The following is a 26,093-nucleotide window of genomic DNA, read 5'->3' as shown; positions in this document are numbered from 1 at the left end:
CTATATTCCGATCACACTTCTCACACTGAACCTGAACTTAGAACAGAACTTGAACTCAGAGCGTCTGAGCCCAAACCAGGATTTGACACTGGATATCCCCACGACCTTGGGAGAGTCATTTCATCTCTCTGATGTTTTCCCGCTCCAAAGAATGAGCTAAATCATAAGAACTCTATGGCCCCTTCCAGCTCTAAAAGCTTCATGGCTCTGGGTCTAGGAGTTTCTTTGTCTCCCCGGAAACGCAAATCGGCATCCCGTATGATTCGCCACTTTGAGAGGCTGGACGGGGGAAGGACCAGTTACTACTTGGCATTGAGGGATGTGGGCCCTGGTGAGCTAGTATTTATTTAGGACTCAGGTACCACAGCTCCCTCCCATACCTGAAGCCGTGGGTTGATGGTGAAGCTGCCTGCCGTGGGGTTCATACAGGAGACATATTGCACATTCCTGATCTCCTTCAGGGACAGCTTGTTCCGGTCATACCTGGAACAGTCAGAAACCACAGGGAGAGCTGGGTGATGGCCCAGGCAGGTGAGTGCCTTGTTAGGGTGAGGTGGGATGTATCCTATCATTTATATGCTTGGGTGGTGGAAAAAAAAAAAAAAGCCTAGATCCATTGGTAGAAATCAGAAAAGGATAAGAGGCTGGGCCCAAATCCTGAGGGATCCAACATCTATGGAAAGATCATAGAAAAAAGAAGCCATAAAGGTCTAAGAGGTGGGGGGGCATTAGAGGGGTACGGCAGCCCAGAAGCCAAAGGAAGTTGGTTCCTTCCAAGAGGAGAGAGCAGTCAAAGAGAATCTGAAAGACAGTTGACCCAACGGGTCTGTCAGGTCTCACATAAAGATACAGTTAGTAGTTGAGCAGGAAAAATTCAGTAAAGTGGAGGAAACAAAAACCAGGGAGTGGAGTGAGTGGTGGTGGGGAAAGTAGGGAAGTGGAAATAGAGATATTTGGCTATGTGGGAAGAGAGAACGGGTCATCAGTTAGAAAATCATGTTTTTGAATGCAACAGAAGAAATCTAGGTGAGTCTCAATTTCGACGAGAAGGAGCCGATCAGGAGGTAAGAGGCAGTTGCCGAAGGAGGTGGGGGGAGAGAAGAACCAGAGGCTGGTGACGGCTCGGCCTCAGGGAAGGTGGGTCAGGAGGAGGGAGGAAAGGAGGCTCTCGTACAGCTACGGAGGCAGGAAAGAAACATGGTATACCCGTGGTCACCAGCGGAGGTGGGGCGGGAAGTCCAAGGACAGACAGAAGGTCTGACGCAGCCATCGCTGCGAGCGGAAACGCAAACATGCTGAGGCAGCAGGGCGGGATTTCCAGAGAGCTCCTACTGCCCACTTTGGGCTTGTGGCCACGAACCTAAAGTAAAACTCGTGTGCCAGATCGATCTGTTCCTGTACAGCCGAGCCGCCCAGATGCTGGTGTGCACGCTGTGGGGGGATGTACACGGCAGGCATCCCGCAAAAGGTGTTAGCGATGGCTGCAAGGCGACTCAGGTCACCATCACAACCACGCTTCTCTCTGAATTCCCTGAATTCTCAGCAGCTAATTCGACGTGGGGTAGGAAGGCGAGCCAATTGTCTCCAATCACAGACTTTTTTTTTTTTTTTTTCTGGCAAGTTCACACCTTTTGCCGTCAACAATTACGCTGTGGCCGGAGACAATAACAAAGTCTGCGAATTTCCCCGAAAGGGACAAAGGCTGTTCAGACCCGCGGACATATGTGCACCACACAGGGTGTTAGCGGTTATCACTCAAGTACCCCCGCTCAGGGACTTGGGACCACAGCGGGGGACAGGACAGTTTCATTCTGCTTTGGGGGTTTGGAGAAGGCAACTTTTGAGATGAATGTTGAAGAAAAAGGTAGGTTTTTCCCCCGCTTAGATAACAGCTCAGTATGTCCCCTGACCAAATTTCCCATGTCGGTACTGGTTCCTGGGTCTGAAAGTGCACCCCAGGAGACACAGTCCTGTGGGGACTGTGGTTTGCTATGGGGATTCTCATCCAGCACCAGCACTAAAGTGCAGTTTGGGGCTCCAGGGGAATGGCCTTCAGCCCTGCCTTAGGCCTCCCCCCTCAGCCCCCCCAGCCCGCGGGCCCCAGGCCCTTTGCACATGTGTGCTTACCAGTGGCCATAGTCCAGATGCTGCCTGATGATGGTGTGGGGCTGCACGGTCCCGTAGGCATCCACCTCAGGCAAGTTCATGTCATCAATGAAATAGATCAGCTTCTTGTTGCCTGGGGGGCCATAGTTTCTGCCGGCCTTCTTTTCTAGAGGCTTCTCCAGGACAGCTGAGGGGAGAGCCAGTGGGTGAGGGAAGGAGGTTCGAATCTCAGAGGCCAGTGCGGAGACAGAACCAGTGCCAAGGACAAGCCGTGGCGCAGCGTGCCCCTGCCTAAGTCCTGGCGTTCTACGGGACCAGAGGTGAAGCGGGAGCCCGCCTGGCACTAAGGGTGACTGCGTAGACCAGGCACCGAACACCTCACTACGCGTGGACCCTCTCGGGTTTCTACAAAAGCGCACCATCTCATTTAATTCTTGCAACGTCGGTGCCGGATTCGTCTTAGCATCCCATTTCACAGAGGAGGAAACCGAGGCTCGGAAGAGCAAAGAAACTCTTCTAAGGGGAGGTCAGGGTACAAGTCTGGGATGGTTAACTTTCAGAGCCCAGGCTCCTACGATCGTACCTGGGGTCCCCAGTTTCCTTTGCTTAGAGAGTCGAAACAGAAGATACCTTCCCGGTCTCAAGGCGTGGCACTCTACCCTGGAGGAAATCTCCAGATAATCGGATTGTGGAGAGACCTGCCCGCTCTGGCTGAGACAGCACAGGAGCGTGGAGGCCGGGGCTCCCTTATCGGCGTGGGTGGAGGCCCCACCCACCTGAGTTTCTTTTCTAGAGGCTTCTAGAAGCCTGGGGTACAAAACGGGAGCTGCTGGGGGCGCCTGAGTGGCTCGGTCGGTTAAGCAGCTGGCTTCGGCTCACGGGTCGTGGGTTCGAGCCCCGCGCCGGGCTCCGTGCTGACCTACTTGGGATCCTCTCTCTCCCTCTCTCTCTGCCCCTCCCCTGCTCTCTCTCAAAAATAAATAAATAAATACATTAAAAACAAAAACCAGGAGCTGTTGTATACTTTGTGAGCATATTCTCAGAGTATTCATCTCCCAGGTGGGGGTGGGGTCTTCCCCGAGTGGGAACAGGAACAGAGAATTGCCCGGAAGCTTCCAGCAATGCCAAGGGCTCCTCCACTGCTTTCAGGTCACCAGGACCCTATCAGAGCATCTCCGTGCTTTTCCCGAGACTTCAGTACAGAATGACTCTCTTCTGGGAAGTGTTTCTTCAAACGGCACCGTAGTCCAGCGTGACGGGACTTGCTTAGAACAAACTTAAGTAATAGAGTGGAGATACGTGCATTTTTTCCCCCAATAAAGCAATTAAATATGTATCGCAAGAACCGACATGTCTTATTATAGCTGGAAGCTCGAAGAAGCATGAGTCTTCCCTTGAAAAACAAGTTTGTAAACAAGGAGAAAGTGTCAACAGACATTTGGAGGTGACAGAGAGGAAGACAAGTCCCTTCGAGAAGCCTGAAGATTCTCAATTGTCTGGTCCTGAGTTAAATTAAGGGTTTCAAATACGAATTAGATTTCAATTTAATTAGCATCCAATTAACATACACCATCAACCAATTAATCACCCAACACCTTTCTCCCCCTAAAGATATAACAACCATATACGAGATCTGTCAAAAGGAAATATAATTAATGGGCTGCCAAGGACATGTTTTTGAGAACAGGCCTTCTCGTAACTTCTCTTCTTAGGAAGACTTGTTTTCCCCTCCCTGCAAAGGAGGGATATTCAAATCAACCCCTGGAATGGACCAGACCCCTCTAATTTGGGTCCGTCCAGCTCTACGTGCTTCTGAAGGATTATTGAGGAGAAAACCACATCAGTTTGCAAGAAGTGGGCTGGGAACGCCTTGGACCATCCCAGCAGGATGCTGCTGAGTCCCCCAGGGAGGGAGGACTCCCTCAGGAAAGGCAGCCGTGTTTTTGCTCCCTACGCGGCCAGACGCTGTTGAAACTCCCCTCCCCCTCCGTCACAGGGCGGGAAGTGACAGTTTCCAGGCAGAACCAGAGAAGCAGGTGGACTTAAGTTGATGGCGAAGGCATCCCATGCGCGAGACGCACAAGGACATGTGATCGTCCCCTCACATTTCAGGGTCCTGCATCATCGCAGACAAGTCCTGACGGTCAAGCCCATACCTGGACCCCCCCGAGTTCATCAGCTCACCGAACGTCTCCCCTCGGACGGGCTGGTGTCCCGCCTGTGGCCGCGTGTGGCACCTGCTGCTCTCCGCTCTTCACACAGTTCCTTCTGCGAGATCACAACACCATCGTGCAGTCTAAGAGCAAGTGTGGTTCCGTCCACAAACCTCGCATCTCGGTTCTTCTCTCTCGAGGCTGCTCTGTTCACTCTCTCTGCTGCAGCCATCCTGTTCCGACACGTTCGCTGCCACAGGGCCTTTGCGCTGGCTGTTGTCCTCCCTGCCGTTAATCCTATCTCCCAAATGCCAACAGAGCTTGCTCCCTCGCTTCCATCAGACATTAACCTGCTCCAATGCCATCTCTCGGTGAGCCCTTGCCTGCCCTCTAGCCAAAATTCACCCCTCACCCCAGTTCTCTGTGCCGGCTTCGTTATTCTCTGTGACACACATCACCACTTAAAATGCCATACATTCAACTTATGTATCGTGTGGGTGTCACCTTAACCCCCTCCGCACTATAAACTCCACGAGGACAGGAAATCTTTCTCTGCCTTTTTTTATCTCGCACACAGTAGGGTGTCCGAAAGACATCCATAAAATTAAGGAAGGAGCGGATGATAAGCCCCAGGAATAGCAAAGAAAGATACGTTATATCGATGTCGTAATTAAGAACACAGAGGCTGAGGCTGTTTGCATGCCTTGCCGAGTGAGGATCCAGGTCTGTAGATACTGAGGCTGATGCACCTTGCGTATCACCCCGAGAGAGAGCCCTCGCAGGCAAGCCCTGACACCCCAGCCCCCGTTTATGTCTGCCCCTGGCCACCCCTGTCCCACAGATTCTTACGGTCTCTGAGCTCAGAGTAGGATGTCTGTTCTTCCGCAAAGCATCGCTAAAGGCTCTATATGGAGCCCATTACACGCCTGTCATCACTGACCCCTCAGAGCAGCCCTATCATGTGTTAAAACTCTTTTAACAAATGAGCGGGTTCGAGGGTTTGAGCCCCACCTCAGGCTCCATGCTGACAGTGCAGAACCTACTTGGGATTCTCTCTCTCTCTCTCTCTCTCTCTCTCTCTCTCTCTCCCTCCCTCCCTCCCTCCCTCCCTCCCTCTCTGCCTCTCCCCCACTTGCTCTAGAGAAGCAAGAGGCTTAGACAGAATAAAGGACTCTGTCCCAGGTCCCACAGCCACCGAGTGGCCCTAACCTGGGTTACCTCGGGTCACAAATCACTTAAACGTTGTCACGAGGTGACTTCTGCGCTGCAGAAATCCCCGGTTTCGTGAACCCACCGCCTGGCCACACTTTTTGACAGAGATCATGAGCAATTAATCACGTCTCATTTTGTACCGCTTCTCCTTTGCTTCGAGCTATTTCCTTTCTACACCATCTAGTTTTTCATGTGTTAAGACATTTCCATTATACTGTACGGACTTTGCGTTTATTCCTTCCAAATATAATCATGCTCTGCGTGATTGTAAAAGTAATACATATTCATTCCATAAAGATTAAAAAACAGAGAAAATCATAATGATGAAAACGAAAATTACCTGTAATTCGATCACCTCGCGGGAGCCACTGTTTTCAATATCTTGGTGAACTTCATTCCAGTCTATTTGGTCTGTTTGGTTTTTCCTTTACAAAGTCAGTTTTGCATATTCTGCTTGTGTGTGTGTATATATGTACAAACAGATACACTTTGTCCATCCACATAAACATTATATGATAATATTAGCCTCCTAAAACATGATTTTAGGGGTGCCTGGGTGGCGCAGTCGGTTAAGCGTCCGACTTCAGCTCAGGTCACGATCTCGCGGTCCGTGAGTTCGAGCCCCGCGTCGGGCTCTGGGCTGATGGCTCGGAGCCTGGAGCCTGTTTCCGATTCTGTGTCTCCCTCTCTCTCTGCCCCTCCCCCGTTCATGCTCTGTCTCTCTCTGTCCCAAAAATAAATAAAAAACATTGAAAAAAATTTTTTTTAAAACATGATTTTAATTGCTGCACTGTGTCCCATAATTTGGAGGTACCAAAATTTATGGAGTGGTTTCTCTGTCGTCTCAAATCTATGCTGTATTCCATTTTTTTCCTATACTCTGAAGCCACCTCCGCTTATCCTGAGCTGTGTGTCTGGCCCACGAGGTGACAGATGTTTTCATGATTTAATTGCCTGTCATCTCCTTTTTGAAAGACAGGCGGACGAGCTATCTGTAATGATGGAAGAGTGAGGCTCCCCGGGTTGAGGGTTCGATTGGATCTTTTCGGGTCCTGTCTAACCTCAACCTGTTAATGAGTGAGTTACAGAGATTCACATCGCACAGAGATTCAGACGCCTGAGCGCCTATCTAATGAGTGTAATTAAGGGCTCAAATATTTGTTAAACGAATCATTTAAATTGCAGGTGGATGGTAAGAGAATTCAGAATCGTGAAGTGCATCATCTTCAGCCTCCTCTCTTTACGCTGCCGATATAAGTCCCTCGATGCCTGGTCCGTTTCTTTGCTTCTCCTTTTCGCTTTCTAGACTGTCTTGTCTATGGGTCGTTGCAAATTCTTTTAGTCTTAAAAATTACTTATATTTTCTTTTAATTTTTAAATATTTTTGAGAGAGAGAGAGAGAGAGAGCGAGTGCACGAGGGGCAGAGAGAGAGGGAGACACAGAATCTGAAGCAGGCTCCAGGCTCCGAGCTGTCAGCACAGAGCCCGACGTGGGGCTTGAACCCATGAACTGTGAGATCAGAAGTCAGACGCTTAACCAACTGAGCCACCCAGGCACCCCAAATTACTCATATTTTCTAAAAAAAAAAACAAGAGAGGCTTCAAGTATTTGCAGACATAAAACAGACCAATTAAAGGAGACTAACCAAGGATTCCAAAGCCATATAGGAAAAGAAACGTGACTGGACCCATGATCCAGGTAACAGGGTTACTGTAACCAAATAAAAATGTATCTCACGCCTACCTGAAATCTCAGAACTAAACCTGTGTTTAGCTACAGCAACCACGACATCGTGGATTACTGGTACACATCCACCTCTAATTTTCTACGAAAAAAAAATTTCCAGGCGCTAAATTCTAGCGGGCATGTATCCCGGATACTTACTAAAGGAATATCAGGCTGCAGGATGAGCAAGGTCGCCAATGGGCGTTTTACAGGAGATGTAACAGTAACTTAAAGTTATCTTTCATCCTCCTGAGCCTCAGCGAAGCCCAAGGGTGGATCATTAAATTGTAACTCAGTAAAGGAAAGGAAAGCATTGCAGTGGGTCTGTGGGTTTAGAAGGATAGGAGGAGGGCGGGTCCCTGCCTCCCTCAACACGAGGGTTCAGTGTTCTTGATCTGTGCTCTGGGCAGCTGCTGGAGAGAAGTCAGTTGGAATCTGAGTCTTTCAATGACTACCCGAAGGGCCGATTTGATTTACTCTCAAAGGGAAAACTATCCATGTGCTCTAGATATCAGATGAATGGAAGCAAAGTTGGCATTCGGGCGTGAAAAGCAAGAAGCCTGACCCAGAATCTCATCAAAGCCGATCAAATAAGACCGTTTGGCTCTTAACTCCTTGTGGGCCTTTCAGGGAAGTCCCTTAACACCTCTAAGCCTCATTTTTCTCATCTTGCAAAAACAGAGACGGTCAGATCTGTGATGGACACCGTTTCCAAAATCCTCCTCTCTGAGTCACTTTCCAGCGAGGGTGGCCCTGTGACACAGTTCTGAACGGGAAGACACATGTATAGGTCACCGGGGTTCCTGGAGAGCTCTCGTTCCCTGACATGGGCCCTAACTCTCTCCTTTATCTTTTCCTTTGTTCCATTGGGAACGCAGATGTGATGGCAGGAGCAGCAGCCATTCTGCCAACCTGAGGAAGCCGCTAAGAGAATAGATATTATAGCATCGATATCATCGAGCCACGGATTTCGCATTAGTAACTGCCTACCTCAAGACTTCTTGCTGCGTCAAAAACAAATTCTGTCCACGTCACTGCCGTCAGATTTTCTGCTGCGTGGCAAAGGCATGGCTGACATGGTGTCTCACTGGATGGGGAGGGTTAAATGCACTAAAGGGGCGGGACCCTGAGCCCAGTGTTTGGCACAGTACAAACAGCACATAAAGCACGTGTTGCCTCCACGGGTGAGCCATGGGAATGCCTTGAAACACAACCCCATTTGTACTTGAGAGTACTGGGCCTGCACTGAGAACCATGGTTGGTGGAGACCCCAGAGCTGGAAGAGATGAGACACAAGAGGCACAGGGTTTATCAAGCAGCTGCGTCCCCTATAAAAGAACATCTGATTTTGAGAAACAGGGCATTTGATGGGCTAGCCGGATCCGTCAACTGTAAAATATCCCCCCGCAGACCTCCATGAATTGACCTGCAGGGTGGGGTTACTTCCCATTTGAACGTCAGAAACTTTCTTACCAAAACGTTGTTTTTGTTTTAAAAACTTTTTAATGTTTTTATTTATTTTTGAGAGAGCGAGAGAGCGAGCGAGCATGAGTGGGGGAGGGGCAGAGAGGGAGACACAGGATCCGAAACAGGCTCCAGGCTCTGAGCTGTCGGCACAGAGCCCGACGCGGGGCTCGAACTCACGGACCGCGAGATCATGACCTGAGCCGAAGTCGGACGCCCAACCGACTGAGCCACCCAGGTGCCCCAACATTATTTTTGTTTTAGTATAGTTGAAGTTAAACCCCCTTTCCAAGCAAAAGGGGTTTACCTGGGTTCCTTATGTTTTGGCAGTGAGGGGTTTTAGAAATGATCGCATAATATTTATAGACTCTTAAATTCAGGAAGGGTTTTAATATTATTATAGTAACAGCTTCCACTTACTAAGCATTTACTTTATGGTAGGACTCATTGTGAGTTTTTTACATATTTTATCTTGCTATTCAAAAATGAAAAGAATGAACTATTGAAACACTCAACAACAGGGACAAAACTCAAAATCATGCCGAGTGAATAAAGCCAGACCAAAAAAAAAAAAAAAAAACCAACCAAAAAAGAAACAAAAAAAAAAAAAAGAAAGGGAAAAAAAAAGCATGTATTGTGTGATTCCATCACAGGCAATTCTAGAAAATACGAACTAACCGACTGCGACAGAAACCGGTCAGTGGTTGCCTAGGCATGGGCAGGGTGGAAAGGGAGGGAGGGAGGGATTGCCCAAGAACACCAGAAACTTCCAGAGGTGATGGATATGCTCATTATTTCAACCATAGTGATGGTGTCGGGGGTGTGTAAGTATTTCAAAACTTCTCACATTGTATACTTTAGTATTATTTTTAAATGTCTGTTTTTGAGGGAGAGAGAGAGAGAGAGAGAGAGTGTGCAAGCACGAGAGGGACAGAGAGAGGGAGACAGAATCCCAAGCAGGCTCTGTGTTGTCAGCGCAGAGCCCGATGCAGGGCTTGAACCCACGGACCGTGAGCTCATGACCTGGGACCCCAACCCTTTATCGGATATGTCCTTTGCAAATACCTTCCCCAATTCAGTAGGCTGCCTTTGAGTTTTGTTGATTGTTTCCTTTGCTGTGCAGAAGCTTTTCACTTTGATGAAGTCCCAATAGGCTATTTTTACTTTTGTTTCCCTTGCCTCAGGAGACGCATCTAGAAAGAATTTGCTATGGCCGACGTCAAAGAGGTTACTGTCTGTGTTCTCCCCCAGGATTTTGATGGTTTCGGGTCTCACACTTGGGTCTTTAATCCATTTTGCGAAACATCACGGGTCACCAGGGAAACACAAACCAAAACCACAGTATCGCCTCACACCTGTCAGAAGGGCTAACATCAACAACACAAGAAACAACAGGTGCTTATGGGATGCGGGCACAGGGAACCCTCTTGCACTGTTGGTGCCAATGCAAAATGGTGCAGCCACCCTGGAAAACGGCATGGAGGGGCCTCGGAAAGTTAAAGGCAGAAATATCCTACGATCTAGCAACCGCACTACTAGGTATTTATCTGAAGAATATAAAAAGTACTAATTCAAAGGGATACATGCAGCCCAATGTTTATAGCAACACTATCTACAGTGGCTACACTGTGGAAACAGCCCAAGTGTCCATCCACCAATGAATGGATACAGAGGCGGTTGAATGGATACAGAGGATACAGAGGCGGTATAGATACACAATGGAGTATCACTCAGCCATAAAAAAAGAGTGAAATGTTGCCACTTGCAACAACATGGATGGATCCAGGTAGCCTGATTGCTAAACGAAGTAAGCCGGAGAAAGACAAACACCATCTGGTTTCACGCACGGGTGGAATTTAAGAAACAAAGCAAGGGAGCCAAGGGGGAAAGGAGACACAAACCAAGAAACAGATTCGTAACGGCAGAGAACAAACCGAGGGTCACCAGGCGGGAGGGGGTGGGGGATGGGGGGGAAGAGGAGATGGGGATTAAGGAGTGCACTTGTATGGAGCACCGGGTGTTGTATGGAAGACTGGAATCACCCTACCGGAGGCTTGGAATTATTATTACACTGCGTGTTGGCTGAAACTTAAAAACCTAAGAGAAGGTGTAGATTCAGAGTGATACACATCAACTTTAGTACTTGGTCGATGAGGGGCAGGAAGGAGGGTGGGGGTGGTGTGCTGGCTGTACTTACTGCTACGATTTGTAGCAAAACGACAAAATTTTAACATCTGTGAAATCTGGGTGGTGGGTACATGGGCATCTGTTACATTATTTTCTGTCCCTCCCTGCAGGCTTGAGATATTTCATAATTTCTAAAAAGTTTAAGTAATTCTCCATCGCTCCTTCTTAGCGTCTAGTTCTTCTCCTTGCCAGGGGCACCTGCTGTTATCAGTTGTGTGTACTTCTTGAAATATTCTAAGTGTATATAAGCATAGGTATGTGAGTGTATATATACTTTTATATCTTTTTAATTAAAAAAATTTTTTATATTAATTTTTAATTTTTTTAACATTTATTCATTATTGAGAGAGAGAGAGACAGACAGAGCATGAGCAAGGGAGGGGCGGAGAGAGGAGAAGACACAGAATCCGAAGCAGGTTCCAGGCTCCGAGCTGTGAGCACAGAGCCTGATGCGGGGCTCGAACTCACAAACCTTGAGACCATGACCTGAGCTGAAGTCGGACGCCCAACCGACTGAGCCACCAGGCACCCCGGTTTATTTATTTTGAGGGAGACGGAGACAGTGTGAGTACAGGAGGGCCAGAGAGAGAGAGAAAATCCCAAGCAGGCTTTGCATTATGAGTGCAGAGCCCGATGTGGGGCTTGAACTCATGAAACTGAGATCGTGACCTGAGCTGAAATCGAGAGTTGGACACTTAACTTTGACTGAGCTGCCCATGTTTATTTATTTTTGAGAGAGAGAGAGAGAGAGAGAATATGAACTAGAGGGGAAGGGGCAGAGACAGAGAGGGAGACACAGAATCAGAAGCAGCCTCCAGGCTCCGAGCTGTCAGCACAGAGCCCGACACGGGGCTCGAACCCACAAGCCGCAAGATCATTACCCGAACCGAAGGTGGACACTGAACCAACTGAACCACCCAGGCGCCCCTGTATACACTTCTTTTTAAACAAGACACATTTTGGAGCGTGATGCACCCTGTTCTGTATCTTCCTTTTCCCGTTCAACAAAGCTTTGGAAGTACTTCCAACCCCGTTCATACAGAAACGTCCTCACGTGTCATAATGATGCTCAGCACTCCATCTCGTGGATAATTAGGCTACTTCCCACATCAGTACAGGAGGGGCAGAGAGAGAGAGAGAAAATCCCAAGCAGGCTTTGCATTATGAGTGCAGAGCCCGATGTGGGGCTTGATGTGTGTTTATAACGGGTCTGAAGTGGCCCCACACACATCTTGCACACCTGTCTGGGTGTACTACCTGCCCCGGGAAGCAGACCATATACCACAGCACACTGGATCTGTTCGTAATTACGCAGGCTCTTAGGCACAAAAGGCGACAGAGGCACTCGGCTGCAGAAAGAGCGTTGGGCTCAGGATGTGCGTGGGAGAACCTGCCTCTTGTCCGAGACCGGGGTAGCTGCCCTTTGAGAATCTCCTTTCTGAAATGTTCTCTGCCCTCTGGGATACCAGGTTCCTGGCTCCCCTTTTCCTACGCGTCATCAGCATCCTTTCTCCTGCCATTTTGTTGCTTCTAAAACGTTTTCGGCTGAGAGGCCAAATAAACAAAGTTGTTTGGACTGTGACCAACAGAAAGAGGCATGAGGCTCCACGTAAGGGAATTCAGCATTTTCTTTTTTTTTTTTTGCCAGAGTCACGGGTATGAGCTCTGCTGCGTGGGCTTTGTGGCCTTTATGCTGCTCCTCTTGGGCTCTGGGTTAGTCCCAAGTTCCTGGCTGCTTCTGGACAGCAGAAGCTTCACCCACCTCTAGTGTGGAGGATGGAAGGGACCAAGAGGCCACTAGGGAGCTAACGGGACGCAGGAGTGTTGCGTCCAGCTGCAGTGACGGCCGGTGTTATCCTGGCCCCATCTGACAGCAGGCTGACTCTTCTGAATAATTCTCTGTGTTTCACCAGGACAGGAGGAGAAAATCCTCCAGGTTGGGGACCCAGGAGAAGACGGAGAGGTCCGGGCGAGAGGACCCGGGAGAAGAGCAAGCAGCTCGTCTCCCTTTCCTTGGTTATGAATTTTTACTATTTAAAGTGTTTGCTTACATGCAGAAAGCTGACAATAGGATTCTAGAGAACAACTCCTCCAGAATACTCGAATGTTCCCACGAACGGTAATAGTAATAACAGCAAATATTTATTACGGTTTTTGTGGCAGTTTCCTACCAGGGAGGCAACGTAACCTTGTTGTTAAGGGCAAGGCTCCGGGGGCGCCTGGGCGGCTAGGTTGGTTGAAGTTTTGACTTTGAGTCAGGTCATGATCTCGCGGTTCATGAGTTAGAGCTCCGTGTTGGGGTCCTCAATCACAGCACGGAGCCTGCTTGGGATGGTCTCTCTCCCTCTCTCTCTGCCTCTCCCGGGCGCCTTCTCTGTCTCAAAAATAAATAAACAACAACAAAAGAGCACAGACTCTGTCTGGGTTCAAAGCCTGGCTCCATCGTTACTCTCGGCATGGCCTCGGAGAGCTTATTTAACTCCTCTGCCTTGACTTTCTCATCTACAACACAGAGACGATACAAGGACTTACTTTATGGGGCTGTAAATGATGAAATGATTTAAAAACATGTCAACTTCCGGGGCACCTGGGTGGCTCAGTCGGTTAACTGCCTGGCTGTCGGTTTCGGCTCCGGTCACGATCTCACGGCTCGTGAGTTCGAGCCCCGCGTCAGGCTCCACGCAGTGTGGAGCCTGCTTGGGATTCCCTCTCTTTGGCTCTCTCTCTGCCCCTCCCCTGCTGGCATGCGCGCTCCCTCTCTCAAAAATAAATCAACTTTAAAAAAAATTATGCAAAATAACTAAATAGAAACAGGTCAGCTTCCAATCTCAGGTTGGCACCTGACACATACTTGATGAATGTTTGATAAATGCCACTTGTTGATATTAGCCTACTGATCGTAGATTTAAGAATCGGAGAAAATGGGCAGAGCTCATCATCTGGTCGGTCACCGGACTCCAGGCTTGCAAATAAGGGCAGGTATATTCTCCCAGGAACAAACAGGGTCAACAAGTGAGCCAGACAAGCACGTGACGTCCACTTATGACCACCGCGGGGCATTAACGTGGCAATGTCAGGCCACGATGCAAGGCCACAACACAGCATACCATGATGGTGGCCGAGGTCTCACGGAAGAGAGATGAAGCGAGTGAGAGACCACTGTTAACACTGAGGGAATTCTGCAAGCTGGATTATTAAGCACAGCCGTTATTTAAACAATAAATTAGATAATGAGGCACCTGGGCGGCTCAGTCAGTTGAGCATCTGACTCTTGATTTTGGCTCAGATCATGATCCCAGGGTCATGGGATTGAGCCCTGTGTTGGGCTCCATGCTGGGCACAAAGCCTGCTTGAGATTCTCTCTCTCTCTCTCTCTCTCCCCCTCCCTCTGACCCTCTCCCCTGTTCGTGTGCACACACTCTCTAATAAAAAAAATAAAATATAAATTAGGGGTGCCTGGGTGGCTCAGTCGGTTGAGCGTCCGACTTCAGCTCAGGCCATGATCTCACAGTCCGGTCTGTGAGTTCGAGCCCTGCATCGGGCTCTGTGATGACAGCTCGGAGCCTGGACCCTGCTTTGGATTATTCTGTGTCTCCCTCCCCTCTCTGTCCCTCCTCAACTCGCACTCTGTTTCTCTGTCTCTCAAAAAAAAAAAAAACATTAAAAAATAAATAAGCTTACAACTAATTACATTATATTACGAAAAAAAAAAAAGGTAAGGATATTCAAAACTCATCATATCTGAATGATTTTTACCCACTCTGCCTGGGAAGTGGAAATACCATGGAGGGTGACCACCACAAAGGTGGGAGTATTTCCACCACAGAAACGGATAGGTTTGTCTGGGTGCTTGTGCAGTTTTCACAAGGTGCCAGAGAAAAAAGCGTTAACCGTGCAGATGAAACTTCAAAGCACATCATGCCCGTAGCCATTTACAGGGGCAAGAGCAACAAAGAAAACGCAAGTGTTCCTTGGCTGTTCAAAGACGCTCACGTCACCGACCCACTAGTGAATCTGTGCCACGAGCCTTCCTCATTTCGTGTTGTCTTACTTGTTCAGGTTCACGTGGGCACTAGGGTCGCGACGGACCCTGGGCAGCATTCATGAGCCCAGCAGGGGGTGGAGTCCCGAGGCTCGCTTGACAAAGAGGCGGAGGAGGGCCTGTCACCGAGGGGTGACAGGTGCAGGCGTGCGGGTGCCTAACTGCTCTGAGAGGCAGGGAGCAGACCCTGGTGCCCCCGACAGCACGCGGAGCTGGCTGGGTCCCGGGCCTCGGAAGACCCGGCGGGATGGTCAGGAGGAAGGAGGGAGGCGAGCTGTTCTCCCCGTGGGAGCTGTGGACGCAGAACCCCGCCAAGACCACACTGGCTGACTCTGGGGATCCCGCTGGGAGGGGCCACGGAAGCACTGGGTGAGTGAAACGGGTCCAGGCTGGGCAAGAGGTGGTCAGAGTAAAGCCTGGTTTGCAAGTCTGCTGGCCTGGACGTCGGACAGGGAGAGTGCTGGGCTCGTCCTCGTGTACTGAGTGACGGCCTGCAACTGGCCAGTGTGCAAACAGCCGGGTGCGTGGCATTCCACGTGCGGGCGTGCACCGGGGTCGCACGTGGGAAGCACGGCCCAGTTACGGCATCAGGGGGAAGAGCTGGGTTCCCCCCAGCCTTGCCACCGCCCTCCTCCGGTCAGGAGCGTGGCTCGGGCGCTTCGTCAAAAGGAAGCTTCTTCCAGGGTTCATGTGATGAGTGTTTCTCTATACGAGGAGACCCTGTTGTAAGTGAGGGTCAAGGAGAAAGTGCCTCTGGCGAGGGGGACGTTCCTGCAGCGAGCCTCTGACCCTGAAGCCACACCTGGAGGACCCGTGCCCACTCGGCAGCCCGGCGTGTCAGCTCCCGGTGAGAAGCACGTTCTACGTGCTCAGAAGCCCGGATGTGCTATGCCAGCCTTGCTGCTTAACGGGGACCTTGGGCAATCGTGCGCTTCTACCCGAGCCTCAGTTTCCCCATCTAGGAGATACGGGGAGGCGAGACGGGAAGGAAATGCTCTCTAGAGACACTTCCCGTGCCAGGAGTCTACAAGCCTACGGAAACGCTTCTGCGCGTGCCCACTTTCTTTGGCGTTAAGGTGCTGAACCTCTCTGTGTTCGACTCCTGGCCCGGGAGGAATGTAGGAGATGGGAGGGGGGCACGGGGGAACCCCAACAGGTGCCTGATGCTTTACCCCGCACCACCCTCCACGCGCTCCGGCCCTCACCTTGCAGCATCGCCGACGTGGTATAGTAGTTGAACGGCACGCTTTGCACCAGGTACTCCTCGGCGTCGAGGCTGGCCAGCTTGGTTCCCACCAGGACCGACTTGCCGACCCCCGCGGTCCCCACCAGCATGACCGGCCGCCGCCGCTCCAGGAGCCGCTCCAGGAAGTAGCACACTCGGACGGTCTCGCTCGTGGGCACCAGGCAAGCCTGTGGGGAGGACACGATGGGCAGGCTCGTGGGAGAAACAGATGCGGGGCGGAACGTTCCGGAACATTTCAGAAGAGGAACTCCCCCTGGCGAGGGGGCGCTGGCTCACTACCTGGGGCAGGGGCGCCTTCCTTCGCATGCACGCTAACACCACTCCGGGAGTTCATTCTCGGGGTGGAGAGATCCCCTCCCTCCTCGGCCAGCTCCGTCTGCCTCCCTGTGGCCTCTCTAACGCGCTTTAGAACCTTCTGCCCCCAGGATGCCGCTGGAGTCTGCGAATCAAGTTAGCTAGTCTTTGCGGGGTTTCTGTGGCTTCCCTGCACCGAGAGTCTCCTCTCGAAAAGCACGTCGCTGGGCATGACTGGTCGCCAGCAAGGCTAAAACACTTGAGTGCCAATAACGGGCTGTGACTAGGAAGGACCGCTACGGATCCTTGGCACAAGCAGACATCCTTGGTCACTCGGCCACACTCACCTGCAGAGGCATCTCGGGGTCGAATTCAAACTGGGGGATGAGCTTGGACCAGGGCTCGAGTTTCTTGGTCTCCGGGTCTATGTAGTAGTCAAAGACGGTTCCCTGGGAGGGAAACTTGACTGTCTTGAAATGCGCGAGCCACCACTTGCTGAACTCTTCCCGGTGGTCCGCAAGCTGCCAGAACAAAGCGGGTCAGGAGGCGAGGCTCTCCGGAGCTTGCGAAGCCTGGACAGACTGCCCGGCCGTTGGGCAGAAGGTCGGGGCCACGAAAGGCTTTGCGGACCTGCCTGATGGAGTGGCTTCTCCAGGAAGGATGCTGCTTCCCTGGGGACCAGCCCTGATGAGGCGCATCAGTGCGGGGGCACGAGTGCCACCGCTTGACCGTGGGGCTGAGTCCCCCTGGCACTGTGCATCTGAGACTCTTCACGGGGTGTGAGAACACCGAAAAGAGTGGGGTCCCATGACCGCAAGATGAAAAGACAGATCGACCCCCTTCCTCCCAGACCTCAGAGACCCAGCAACTCCAGGGTGGCGGTTAGGGACGGAACGGATAAAAATGGAGGCTGCTGGCACCTGGGGGGTGCAGGGTGGTGGCGTGAGAAGAGCCTCACCTCCTTCTGTGCCTCAGTGTCAGCTGTGAAATGAGCACCCCAGAAAAGAGAACTTCCAAGGACTCTGAAGGTCTTCCTTCAAGAGCTAAAATTTTTTTTTTAAGTTTATTTATTTTGAGAGAGACAGGGACAGTGCAAGTGGGGGGAGGGGCAGACAGAGATAGACAGACAGACAGACAGACAGAAACAGAATCCCAAGCAGGATCTGCTAACCAGTGCAGAGCCTGATGCGGGGCTTGAACTCACGAAACCACGAGATCGTGACCTGAGTCGAAATCAAGAGTCGGACGCTTAACTGACTGAGCCACCCAGGTGCCCTAAGAGCTAAAATTTCTAAAACATAAGAGCAGCAGAGACAAAGCTAAACTGGTCTTTCTGACGGAAGGAATAGGTAGAGATACATGATTCACATACACGCGTGTTAGATCATGAGCCCCTCAGGGCTGCGCGCCCGGTATACTCCAATTATCTTACTATAGGGGCCGCCTGGGTGGCTCAGTCGGTTGAGCGTCCGACTTCGGCTCAGGTCATGATCTTGCAGTTGATGGGTTCGAGCCCCGCGTTGGGCTCCATGCTAACAGCTCAGAGCCTGGAGCCTGCTTCCAAGTCTGTGTCTCCCTCTCTCTCTGACCCTGCCCTGCTCATACTCTGTCTCTCTCTGTCTCAAAAATAAGTAAACATTAAAATTTTTTTTTTTAATTATCTTACTATGTCCAAGCCAAAACATGCCAGACACGGGCACATGGATGCACGCGCCCATGCACGCACCCCATAACATACCCGCAACTACTGTCAATAAGCCCATTCTTTGAGCATACAGACCTAGGAAAAATCCCCAAAAAGGAAACCTAAAAAGAGACCCAGACTGGACATTTTAGGGAAATGTTCCCGGAGGGTGGGACAGATGAGGAAGCTGGGCGTGTGGGCAGTGAATCTGGGCTTGCGGCCAGTGGGGCAGCTCACTTTGTTGCCTACTGGGTAAGTACGACTGAATTTTCTTGCTTTGGAATGAGAACGGAAACAAGTCCCGATACAGACGGACAGATCTGTGTGTTCTTATTCTGACATGAATTCAGATGAAGGGGGTGCGGGATCTTCTCAGTCGTGTGCTCTGCGACCAGAAGCCTTGGAGGAAAAAACCCATTTTTGACTCATGGATACAATCCTTCAAGATTTTCAACGTCCCTTAAAAACCGGATTGTAGATTTACGTGGAAAAACCAAGGCGAAGGTCACCTTTAGAAAAGAAAACAGGTTGCCGACTAATCTTTGACAAAGCAGTAAAGAATATCCAATGGAAAAAAGTCTCTTTAACAAATGGTGCTGGCAGAACCGGACAGCAACATGCAGAAGGTTGAAACTAGACCACTTTCTCACACCATTCACAAAAATAAACTGAAAATGGATAAAGGACCTGAATGTGAGACAGGAAACCATCAAAACCCTAGAGGAGAAAGCAGGAAAAAACCTCTATGACCTCAGCCGCAGCAATTTCTTACTTGACACATCCCCAAAGGCAAGGGAATTAAAAGCAAAAATGAACTGTTGGGACCTCATGAAGATAAAAGCAAAGGAAACAATCAACAAAACTAAAAGGCAACCAACGGAATGGGAAAAGGTATTTGCAAATGACATATCGGACAAAGGGCTAGTATCCAAAATCTATAAAGAGCTCACCAAGCTTCACACCCGAAAAACAAATAATCCAGTGAAGAAATGGGCAGAAGACATGAATAGACACTTCTCTAAAGAAGACATCCAGATGGCCAACAGGCACATGAAAAGATGCTCAACATCGCTCCTCATCATGGAAATACAAATCAAAACCACACTCAGATATCACCTCACGCCAGTCAGAGTGGCCAAAATGAACAAATCAGGAGACTATAGATGCTGGTGAGGATGTGGAGAAACGGGAACCCTCTTGCACTGTTGGTGGGAATGCAAATTGGTGCAGCCACTCTGGAAAGCAGTGTGGAGGTTCCTCAGAAAATTAAAAATAGACCTACCCTATGACCCAGCAATAGCACTGCTAGGAATTCACCCACAGGATACAGGAGTACTGATGCATAGGGGCACTTGTACCCCAATGATTATAGCAGTGCTTTCAACAATAGCCAAATCATGGAAAGAGCCTAAATGTCCATCAACTGACGAATGGATAAAGAAATTGTGGTTTATATACACAATGGAGTACTATGTGGCAATGAGAAAGAACGAAATATGGCCCTTTGTAGCAACGTGGATGGAACTGGAGAGTGTGATGCTAAGTGAAATAAGCCATACAGAGAAAGACAGATACCATATGTGTTCAGTCTTATGTGGATCCTGAGAAACTTAACAGAAACCCATGGGGGAGGGGAAGGAAAAAAAAAAAGAGGTTAGAGTGGGAGAGAGCCAAAGCATAAGAGACTCTTAAAAACTGAGAACAAACTGAGGGTTGATGGGGGGTGGGAGGGAGGGGAGGGTGGGGGATGGGTATTGAGGAGGGCACCTTTTGGGACGAGCACTGGGTGTTGTATGGAAACCAATTTGACAATAAATTTCATATATTTAAAAATAAATAAATAAATAAAAAATCTGAAATAAAATAAAATAAAATAAAATAAAATTCACTCTAATAAGAAAAAAAAAAAAGAAAACAGGTTGGGTGCATCTTCTCCTTCCGCCGCCAAGGCCACTTGGAGCTCTGTGGCCAGTTAACGGCCACGCTGTGGGCTGGGCCACACCAACATCGCCTCATCCCTGTAACCCAGCACTTGGCCTCACCTCCACCATAATTGGACGCTAAACACAAGGTCACCTCTGCTGAGTCATCCAACAGCTCTTTCTCAGTTCAGCTCTCTGGGTGTCTCTGCAGCAGTTACCTTAAGGAAGAGGTGACCTTCAGAAATCCCCATCGCCTTTGGATCGGGGCAGTCCTGCGGTCTCCCCTCCCTTTCTATCCTCTGAACTTGACGACACTAAGGAGCATCCGTATACCATAGAAGACCTTGGGCTGTAACATCACCTCATCTGATCCTCCCCGGCTCCCAGGAAGCCTGGCGAGAGGGCAAATGACTCCTATTTTACATATGAAAAGACCACAACTCAGAAGGCTCCACTTCCAAAGCACATGGCAGAGCTGGGTGCCGAACCCAGGCTTCCAGTCTCCAGAGCACGTGCTCTCCGAGAGGTCACTTGCTTCTGAGAGGCCACTACCCATGATCCCCTGCAAAGTCCTTTAGGGAGAACCTCCTCCAGCACCAAGTTCTTTTGCTTTTGCAGCTGGCACTCAGGTACGGGCTGCATGCTGAATTCGTGCTTTGCTTTAATGACAGCTTTTCAAACATTAAGCACCACTGGTGTTCCTGACGTGAATTCTTTGGCCAACTTCCTTTCTTGCTATTTACAGCGCTATTTTTGGTGTTTGGCTTGAATGCAGGTTGGGTAGGGGTCTTGGGCATTCCCTGCTGCTAAAAGCTTTCTCCCGTGTCCTTTCCCCATGTGCGAGCATGGCCACCTACAGTTTCAAGTGCTCCGGGACACCTGGGAGGACGCTTTCTCCTGGGCTTTTTAAAAAGAGTTGAGTGGATTTAAAATGTATTCGGACACAGAAAAATTGACTAAGAGTCTTCATCCTGACTGCCCCCACCCCGCCACTGCCTACTAAGCACTGAAACGGGGGAGAAGCCCGACAGTGGTTGCTGTCTGACATTTCAGCAGCTGAAAGGTCAGGGTGTGCATTTGATGGAAAGAAGTGACCTATGCCTTCTGGATCTCTGGACTTGGTGAGGTCTCGTCCACCCTGCCGGAGTCCTTGCCTCCAAGAAGCAGTCCACGGAGAAGCTCCGAGGACTGCAGGAGGCAGTGTGAGATTCTCAGACGCCCAATTCCCAGTTTCAGGCATTGTCCTGCCCTGGGGAATTCCCCCTTTCCCACCAGGATCTGGAGAGGGGAGGGACAGGGAGAGGGAGAAAGGCACACGTCCCAGGAGCTTGGGAGAGCTGCTTTCTGAATGTGGACCACAAAAGAGCATGCTAGGGAGCGGAGGGAGGTAGGGTGGATGCTAGCAGCCAGGGTCTGTGAAAACGAAAGAGAAACTAGTTATTAGTTCTAAATTAATTGTTGGGGCGCCTGGGTGGTTCAGTCGGTTAAGCGTCCAACTCCTGGTTTCGGCTCAGGTCATGATCTCACGGTTCGTGAGATCGAGCCCCACGTCGGGCTCTGTGCTGACAGCATCGAGCCTGCTTGGGATTCTGTCTCTCTCTCTCTCTCTCTCCCTCTCTTTCTGCCTCTCCTCCCTTCGAAATAAATAAATAAACATTTAAAAAATAAATTCATTGCAAATTCTCCCAGCTCGCCGCCATTTTGGATTCTAGAACATGGCTTTGCCCTGGGAGACTGACGCTTTCTACCTCTCTCCTCGGAAGAGCCCCACATCAACCCAGACTGGAAAGAGTAAATCATAACTCTCCACCCACCGTGGGTCTGTTTGACCCCTTGCTGTGAGGGGGGCACCAGACACTTGCTATGAAACTGAATATTCACGGTGCGAGAATATGAATAATAAGCACATAACGTGTGCCAGCACGATTTAACCCAAAGAGCTCTGCACATATCTGTGTCGGACGATCAGAACAGTATCCTTTCCTTGACTCCTCATGACCACCCTAGATGCTGTGCACCGCTGTCCTCACCCCTGCCTCTGTACACACGTGAGCAGCAAGGTAGAGAGAGGTGAAGCCATTTGTCCAAAGCCCCCCAGTCTCAAGTGGCAAAGTTACAATTCGAAAGCAGAGTCCGTGTCTGAAGCCCCTATAATGACCCTGCCTGCTTGCTAGAGTCGGCTGTAAAGGACTGGGTTGCCCAACCTTGGAAGTGAGGTTTCTAGATAGAGAACTTTTCATTTGGAAGAAACTAAGCCAACAAAACGTCTGGGAATATAGGAAGGGTTAAAGAGTAGGACACCACTGGGGCGCCTGGGTGGCTCAGTCGGTTAAGCAACTGACTTCGGCTCAGGTCATGGTGTCACAGTTTGTGGGTTCGAGCCCCTCGTCGGGCTCTGTGCTGACAGCTCGGAGCCTGGAGCCTGCTTGGGATTCTGTGTCTTCCTGTCTTTCTGCCCCTTCCCTGCTTGCACTCTGTCTCTCAAAAATAAAAAAAAAACACTTAATTTTTCTTTTTCAAAAGAACAGGATGCCAAGATACCCCAAGCCAACATCCCTTCCCCTAAACATGAGGCTACAGGGAGCCAGAACCATGAGATAAATACTGATTTGGTTTCCTACCCCTAGATGTCAATTAACCTTTGGCCCAAGCTTCTGTGGACAGCACTGGCTAACACTCTGGCCGGGGACGGAGTTGTACGTGCTTGTTCTGGAACGCTAAAGGGATTCCTCCCTCTCAAGCCTCTACAGCACAGCATCGTTCCGTCTATAAAACACATCCCCTTGCAAAGTAGCGTACTTATACCGCCAGTTGTTCCAAAACACCGCGGCTCTCCACGACATCGGATGCACCACCAACCCAAAAGGCAAGAGCCAAAACCTAGCCCGATCTCATTGGTCTCGCTCCAAAGGGCCCTTCTGTGGGGACCGACGTCTCTGGCAGAGCGACGGATAGATAACAAAACAGCCCGATGCCTTCAGATTGATTCTGACATTCCGCGGTCCTGTTTTCCGCATCTTTGCTGGAACGCTGGTTTTGGCCACGGCGGACTTGCACGTGGGCGTCAAGCCCGGCATCTCCTCTTACCTGATCTTGGGCCATTGCTCCGCCAAAAGCCCAGATGGCGGCAAACACGAAATAGAGCTCGTAGGTTTCCTTGGGGCAGTCTGCAGGGATGTCCTCTGTGGTCAGGAGACACTCGAGAAGGTAGCACAGCATCTGAACCATGCTCTGCTCCGGGATTGGAATCGTCTTCTTGAATCTGCAGGGACAGACCCAGAGATGCTCTTTGACATACGGGATTCTCTCCTAGAGGCTTGCTGGACAGTCTCGGCACCCACTTGTTTTGGGGGCACTCGTGACCTGTCAGGATCCCTGGGATTACGAGGTGCTACCGAAGCCTTTGTTCTCACCGCCTACTTTTGGGTCACCTCTCCCGACCAAGAAGGGGCCCGTGGTGCTCTGAGAAGGTCCCTTCTCATCACCCTTCCCTCCGATACCCTCCCCCGCTGCTCTTCCCTTCTCTGAACAGTGACCGCCCCCCTCAGTCCTCAGGGAGTACAGGCCACTGCGACGGAACAAGGAACCATTCCGGTTTCCCCGAGTGTCAAAAGCCCTCCCAGAGTCAGCGCAGTGCCGAGGCTGGTCCTTCCCTGCCTTTGGCTCAAAGAAGTTCCCTCAAATCAAACACACACACACTGAAGACATTTCCTCGGGAACCCGAGTCTTACGGGCGGGGAGGCAGAGTGGGCCCGGACAGCTGCTTATTATAGATACAATCATGACTTACTTGACAGAGCTCGTCTTCTGAAAATATGCCTCACTCTTCCGTGGCCTAGTTTTTGTACTTAAAAATTTGTTTTGTTTTTGTTTTACTGATTCAAGTTTATAGATTTATTATGTGAGTGTGTGTGTGTGTGTGTGTGTGTGTGTGTGAGAGAGAGAGAGAGAGAGAGAGAGAGAGAGAGAGGGAGAGAGAGAGAGAGAGAGGGAGAGAGAGAGAGGGAGAGAGAGAGAGGGAGAGAGAGAGGGAGAGAGGGAGAGAGAGAGAGAGAGGGAGAGAGAAAGAACAAGCAGGGGAGAGGCAGAGAGCTGGGGACAGTGGATTCGAAGCAGGCTCTGGGCTGACTGTAGACAGCCCGACGCGGGGCTCGAACTCACAAACCCCGAAGCCGGCCGCTCAACCGACTGAGCCACGCAGGCGCCCCAAGAGTCTGATTTCAAACCTGCCATGCTTAGGGTAACGAGGCCATGCCAGTACCAGCCGTTAAGACCCTTCCTGCCCTTGCTCTCCTCTGTCCCCTTTCGATCTGAGGGGTCAGAAGCTACAGCTGGTGATGGGTGGGGGGCGGGGACCAGAGGAGTAAGGAGAGAAGCTGTCGGGGACTCCCCCACCCTCGCCACTGCAGGTGGACGGCAGGAAGCGGGCCTGAGCGGGGTGGGGGTGGAGGTGGGGGCAGGAGAAGCCTTCCTCGTAAATGGAGTTTGGTTTTTAAAGTTTTCACGTGTTCGTGACCAGAAGCAACAACACGCCTTCTTGCAGAATGACCAGAAAAGTCACGAATGTGGCCCCAGATTCCCTCCGGGTGGGGGGGGGGGGGGGGGAGCAGAACCAGCTGCACAAAACGGCTCTGAAGGCTCGGCGGGACACAAAAGCTGCTGTACCATCATCCCTTGTGCGGCCCGCTTGTTCAACGTGAAGACTATCGTGCACACGCCCCACAGCCTGGTGGTATCGGGGCCAACGTTAATTAGCACCCAAGCCGTGGCCGCGTTTCTTCCTCGACGGCCACAGAGTTAGGAGATCGGGTGAGCGGCCTCTGGATGCACAGAATACACTCAGCATCCTCACAGCTTGGTGAAGAGGCTTGTACACATGCTCGTATGCTTGCACACACGCACACGCACACACACACACACACACACACACACACACACACACACACAGAGTTTAGTATCTCTTCTTCTAATTGTCCAGAGAGGGAAATGGCCTAACTCTTAGAGACAGGTTGTATCGGGCAAGGGGCGGGGCACGCGGCAGGACAGGGGGCGCGGGGGTCCCTTCCACCTCGGCCCCCACGCCGGCCAGCTCTGCTCCACCCCGGGGCGCCACAGGCCAGTGAACCACAGAGTCAGGGGTCGTTCTGAGCAGCGGCCTCAATTTCCCGGAAACGCAGTCCTGGCATTTGTTGACTTGTTGAATGTTTGGGAACGACGGGTCCCTGAGTCACGTCGCCTCCCCGGCACCGACCTCGGATGGCTGGGCTGGGCTCAACTATGAGGCTGGGCGCCTGACAACCAGAAGGACGCGTCCACTGGCAAGAAAGCGGGTTGCAAACCTCGGACCCCCCCCCCCCCCCCCGCCACTCTGCGGACACGTGTGATATTCTCGCTGGAGGCAAGAACAAACATTAAACAAACATTAAAAATAAATAAATAAATAGTCACATTCCGTGTTTCCCAGCCTACCTGGTTCTGAGTGTGTCTAAGCAGGTCGGGAGGTACTTGTCAAACAGGATGGTGAGGTTGGCTCTCTCTGTCTGGACTTCCCTCCTGTCAATCCAGCTACTCACGGGAGGGTTCCAGCCCAGGTCCGTGGGATTGATGTACAGGATTCCTGGGAACGTCAAGAATTTGGTTACGTTTCCATAAATGCCACTATATTCCTCAGCCCACGGGGTTACTTTCTCTGTGTAGAAAACGTACAGAGGACTGGACTTCAAAGAAACAGAGGCCTGGCCGAGGTCTGAGAGGGTACGGGTTACTACCCGATGGCCTGAGAAGAGCTGAGAGAAAGCAGTGTTGCCAAGGATCGTAGGGCCAAGTCCAGGCTCAGGAGGAAACCGGAGCCTGTGGACGTGACCTTATTCAGCAAAAGGGCCTTCCTTTGCACATGTGATTAGGGATCTCCTGACGGGATCATCTTAGATTATGTGCGTGGGACATTTATAAGCGTCCCTATAAGAGACAGAAGAGACAAGACACACACAGAGGAGAAGGACGCGTGGATATGGAGGTGGGGGTTGGAGGCATGGGGCCGCCAGCCTGAGCGGGAAG

At 50.7% G+C, this 26,093-nt stretch overlaps 1 protein-coding gene across 1 annotated transcript in view; it reads right to left on the bottom strand.

Moving 5' to 3' along the window:
• The window catches only part of DNAH9 (dynein axonemal heavy chain 9), a 333,822-nt gene that overhangs the window by 156,441 nt on the left and 151,288 nt on the right, over positions 1-26,093 (bottom strand). Inside the window, exons 35-40 of the mRNA XM_042917480.1 lie at positions 25,506-25,653; positions 23,124-23,298; positions 16,778-16,951; positions 16,096-16,303; positions 2,128-2,293; positions 381-483 (exon numbers count right to left, since the gene is read on the bottom strand). Of these exons, the coding sequence (XP_042773414.1) occupies positions 381-483; positions 2,128-2,293; positions 16,096-16,303; positions 16,778-16,951; positions 23,124-23,298; positions 25,506-25,653 (974 nt within the window). The remainder of the gene's footprint in view (positions 1-380; positions 484-2,127; positions 2,294-16,095; positions 16,304-16,777; positions 16,952-23,123; positions 23,299-25,505; positions 25,654-26,093) is intronic.

Source organism: Panthera leo, chromosome E1, assembly GCF_018350215.1.
Source record: "Panthera leo isolate Ple1 chromosome E1, P.leo_Ple1_pat1.1, whole genome shotgun sequence".
NCBI lineage: Eukaryota > Metazoa > Chordata > Mammalia > Carnivora > Felidae > Panthera > Panthera leo.
Note: the sequence above shows the minus strand (reverse complement) of the source record. Positions and strands in the feature narration are given on the sequence as shown.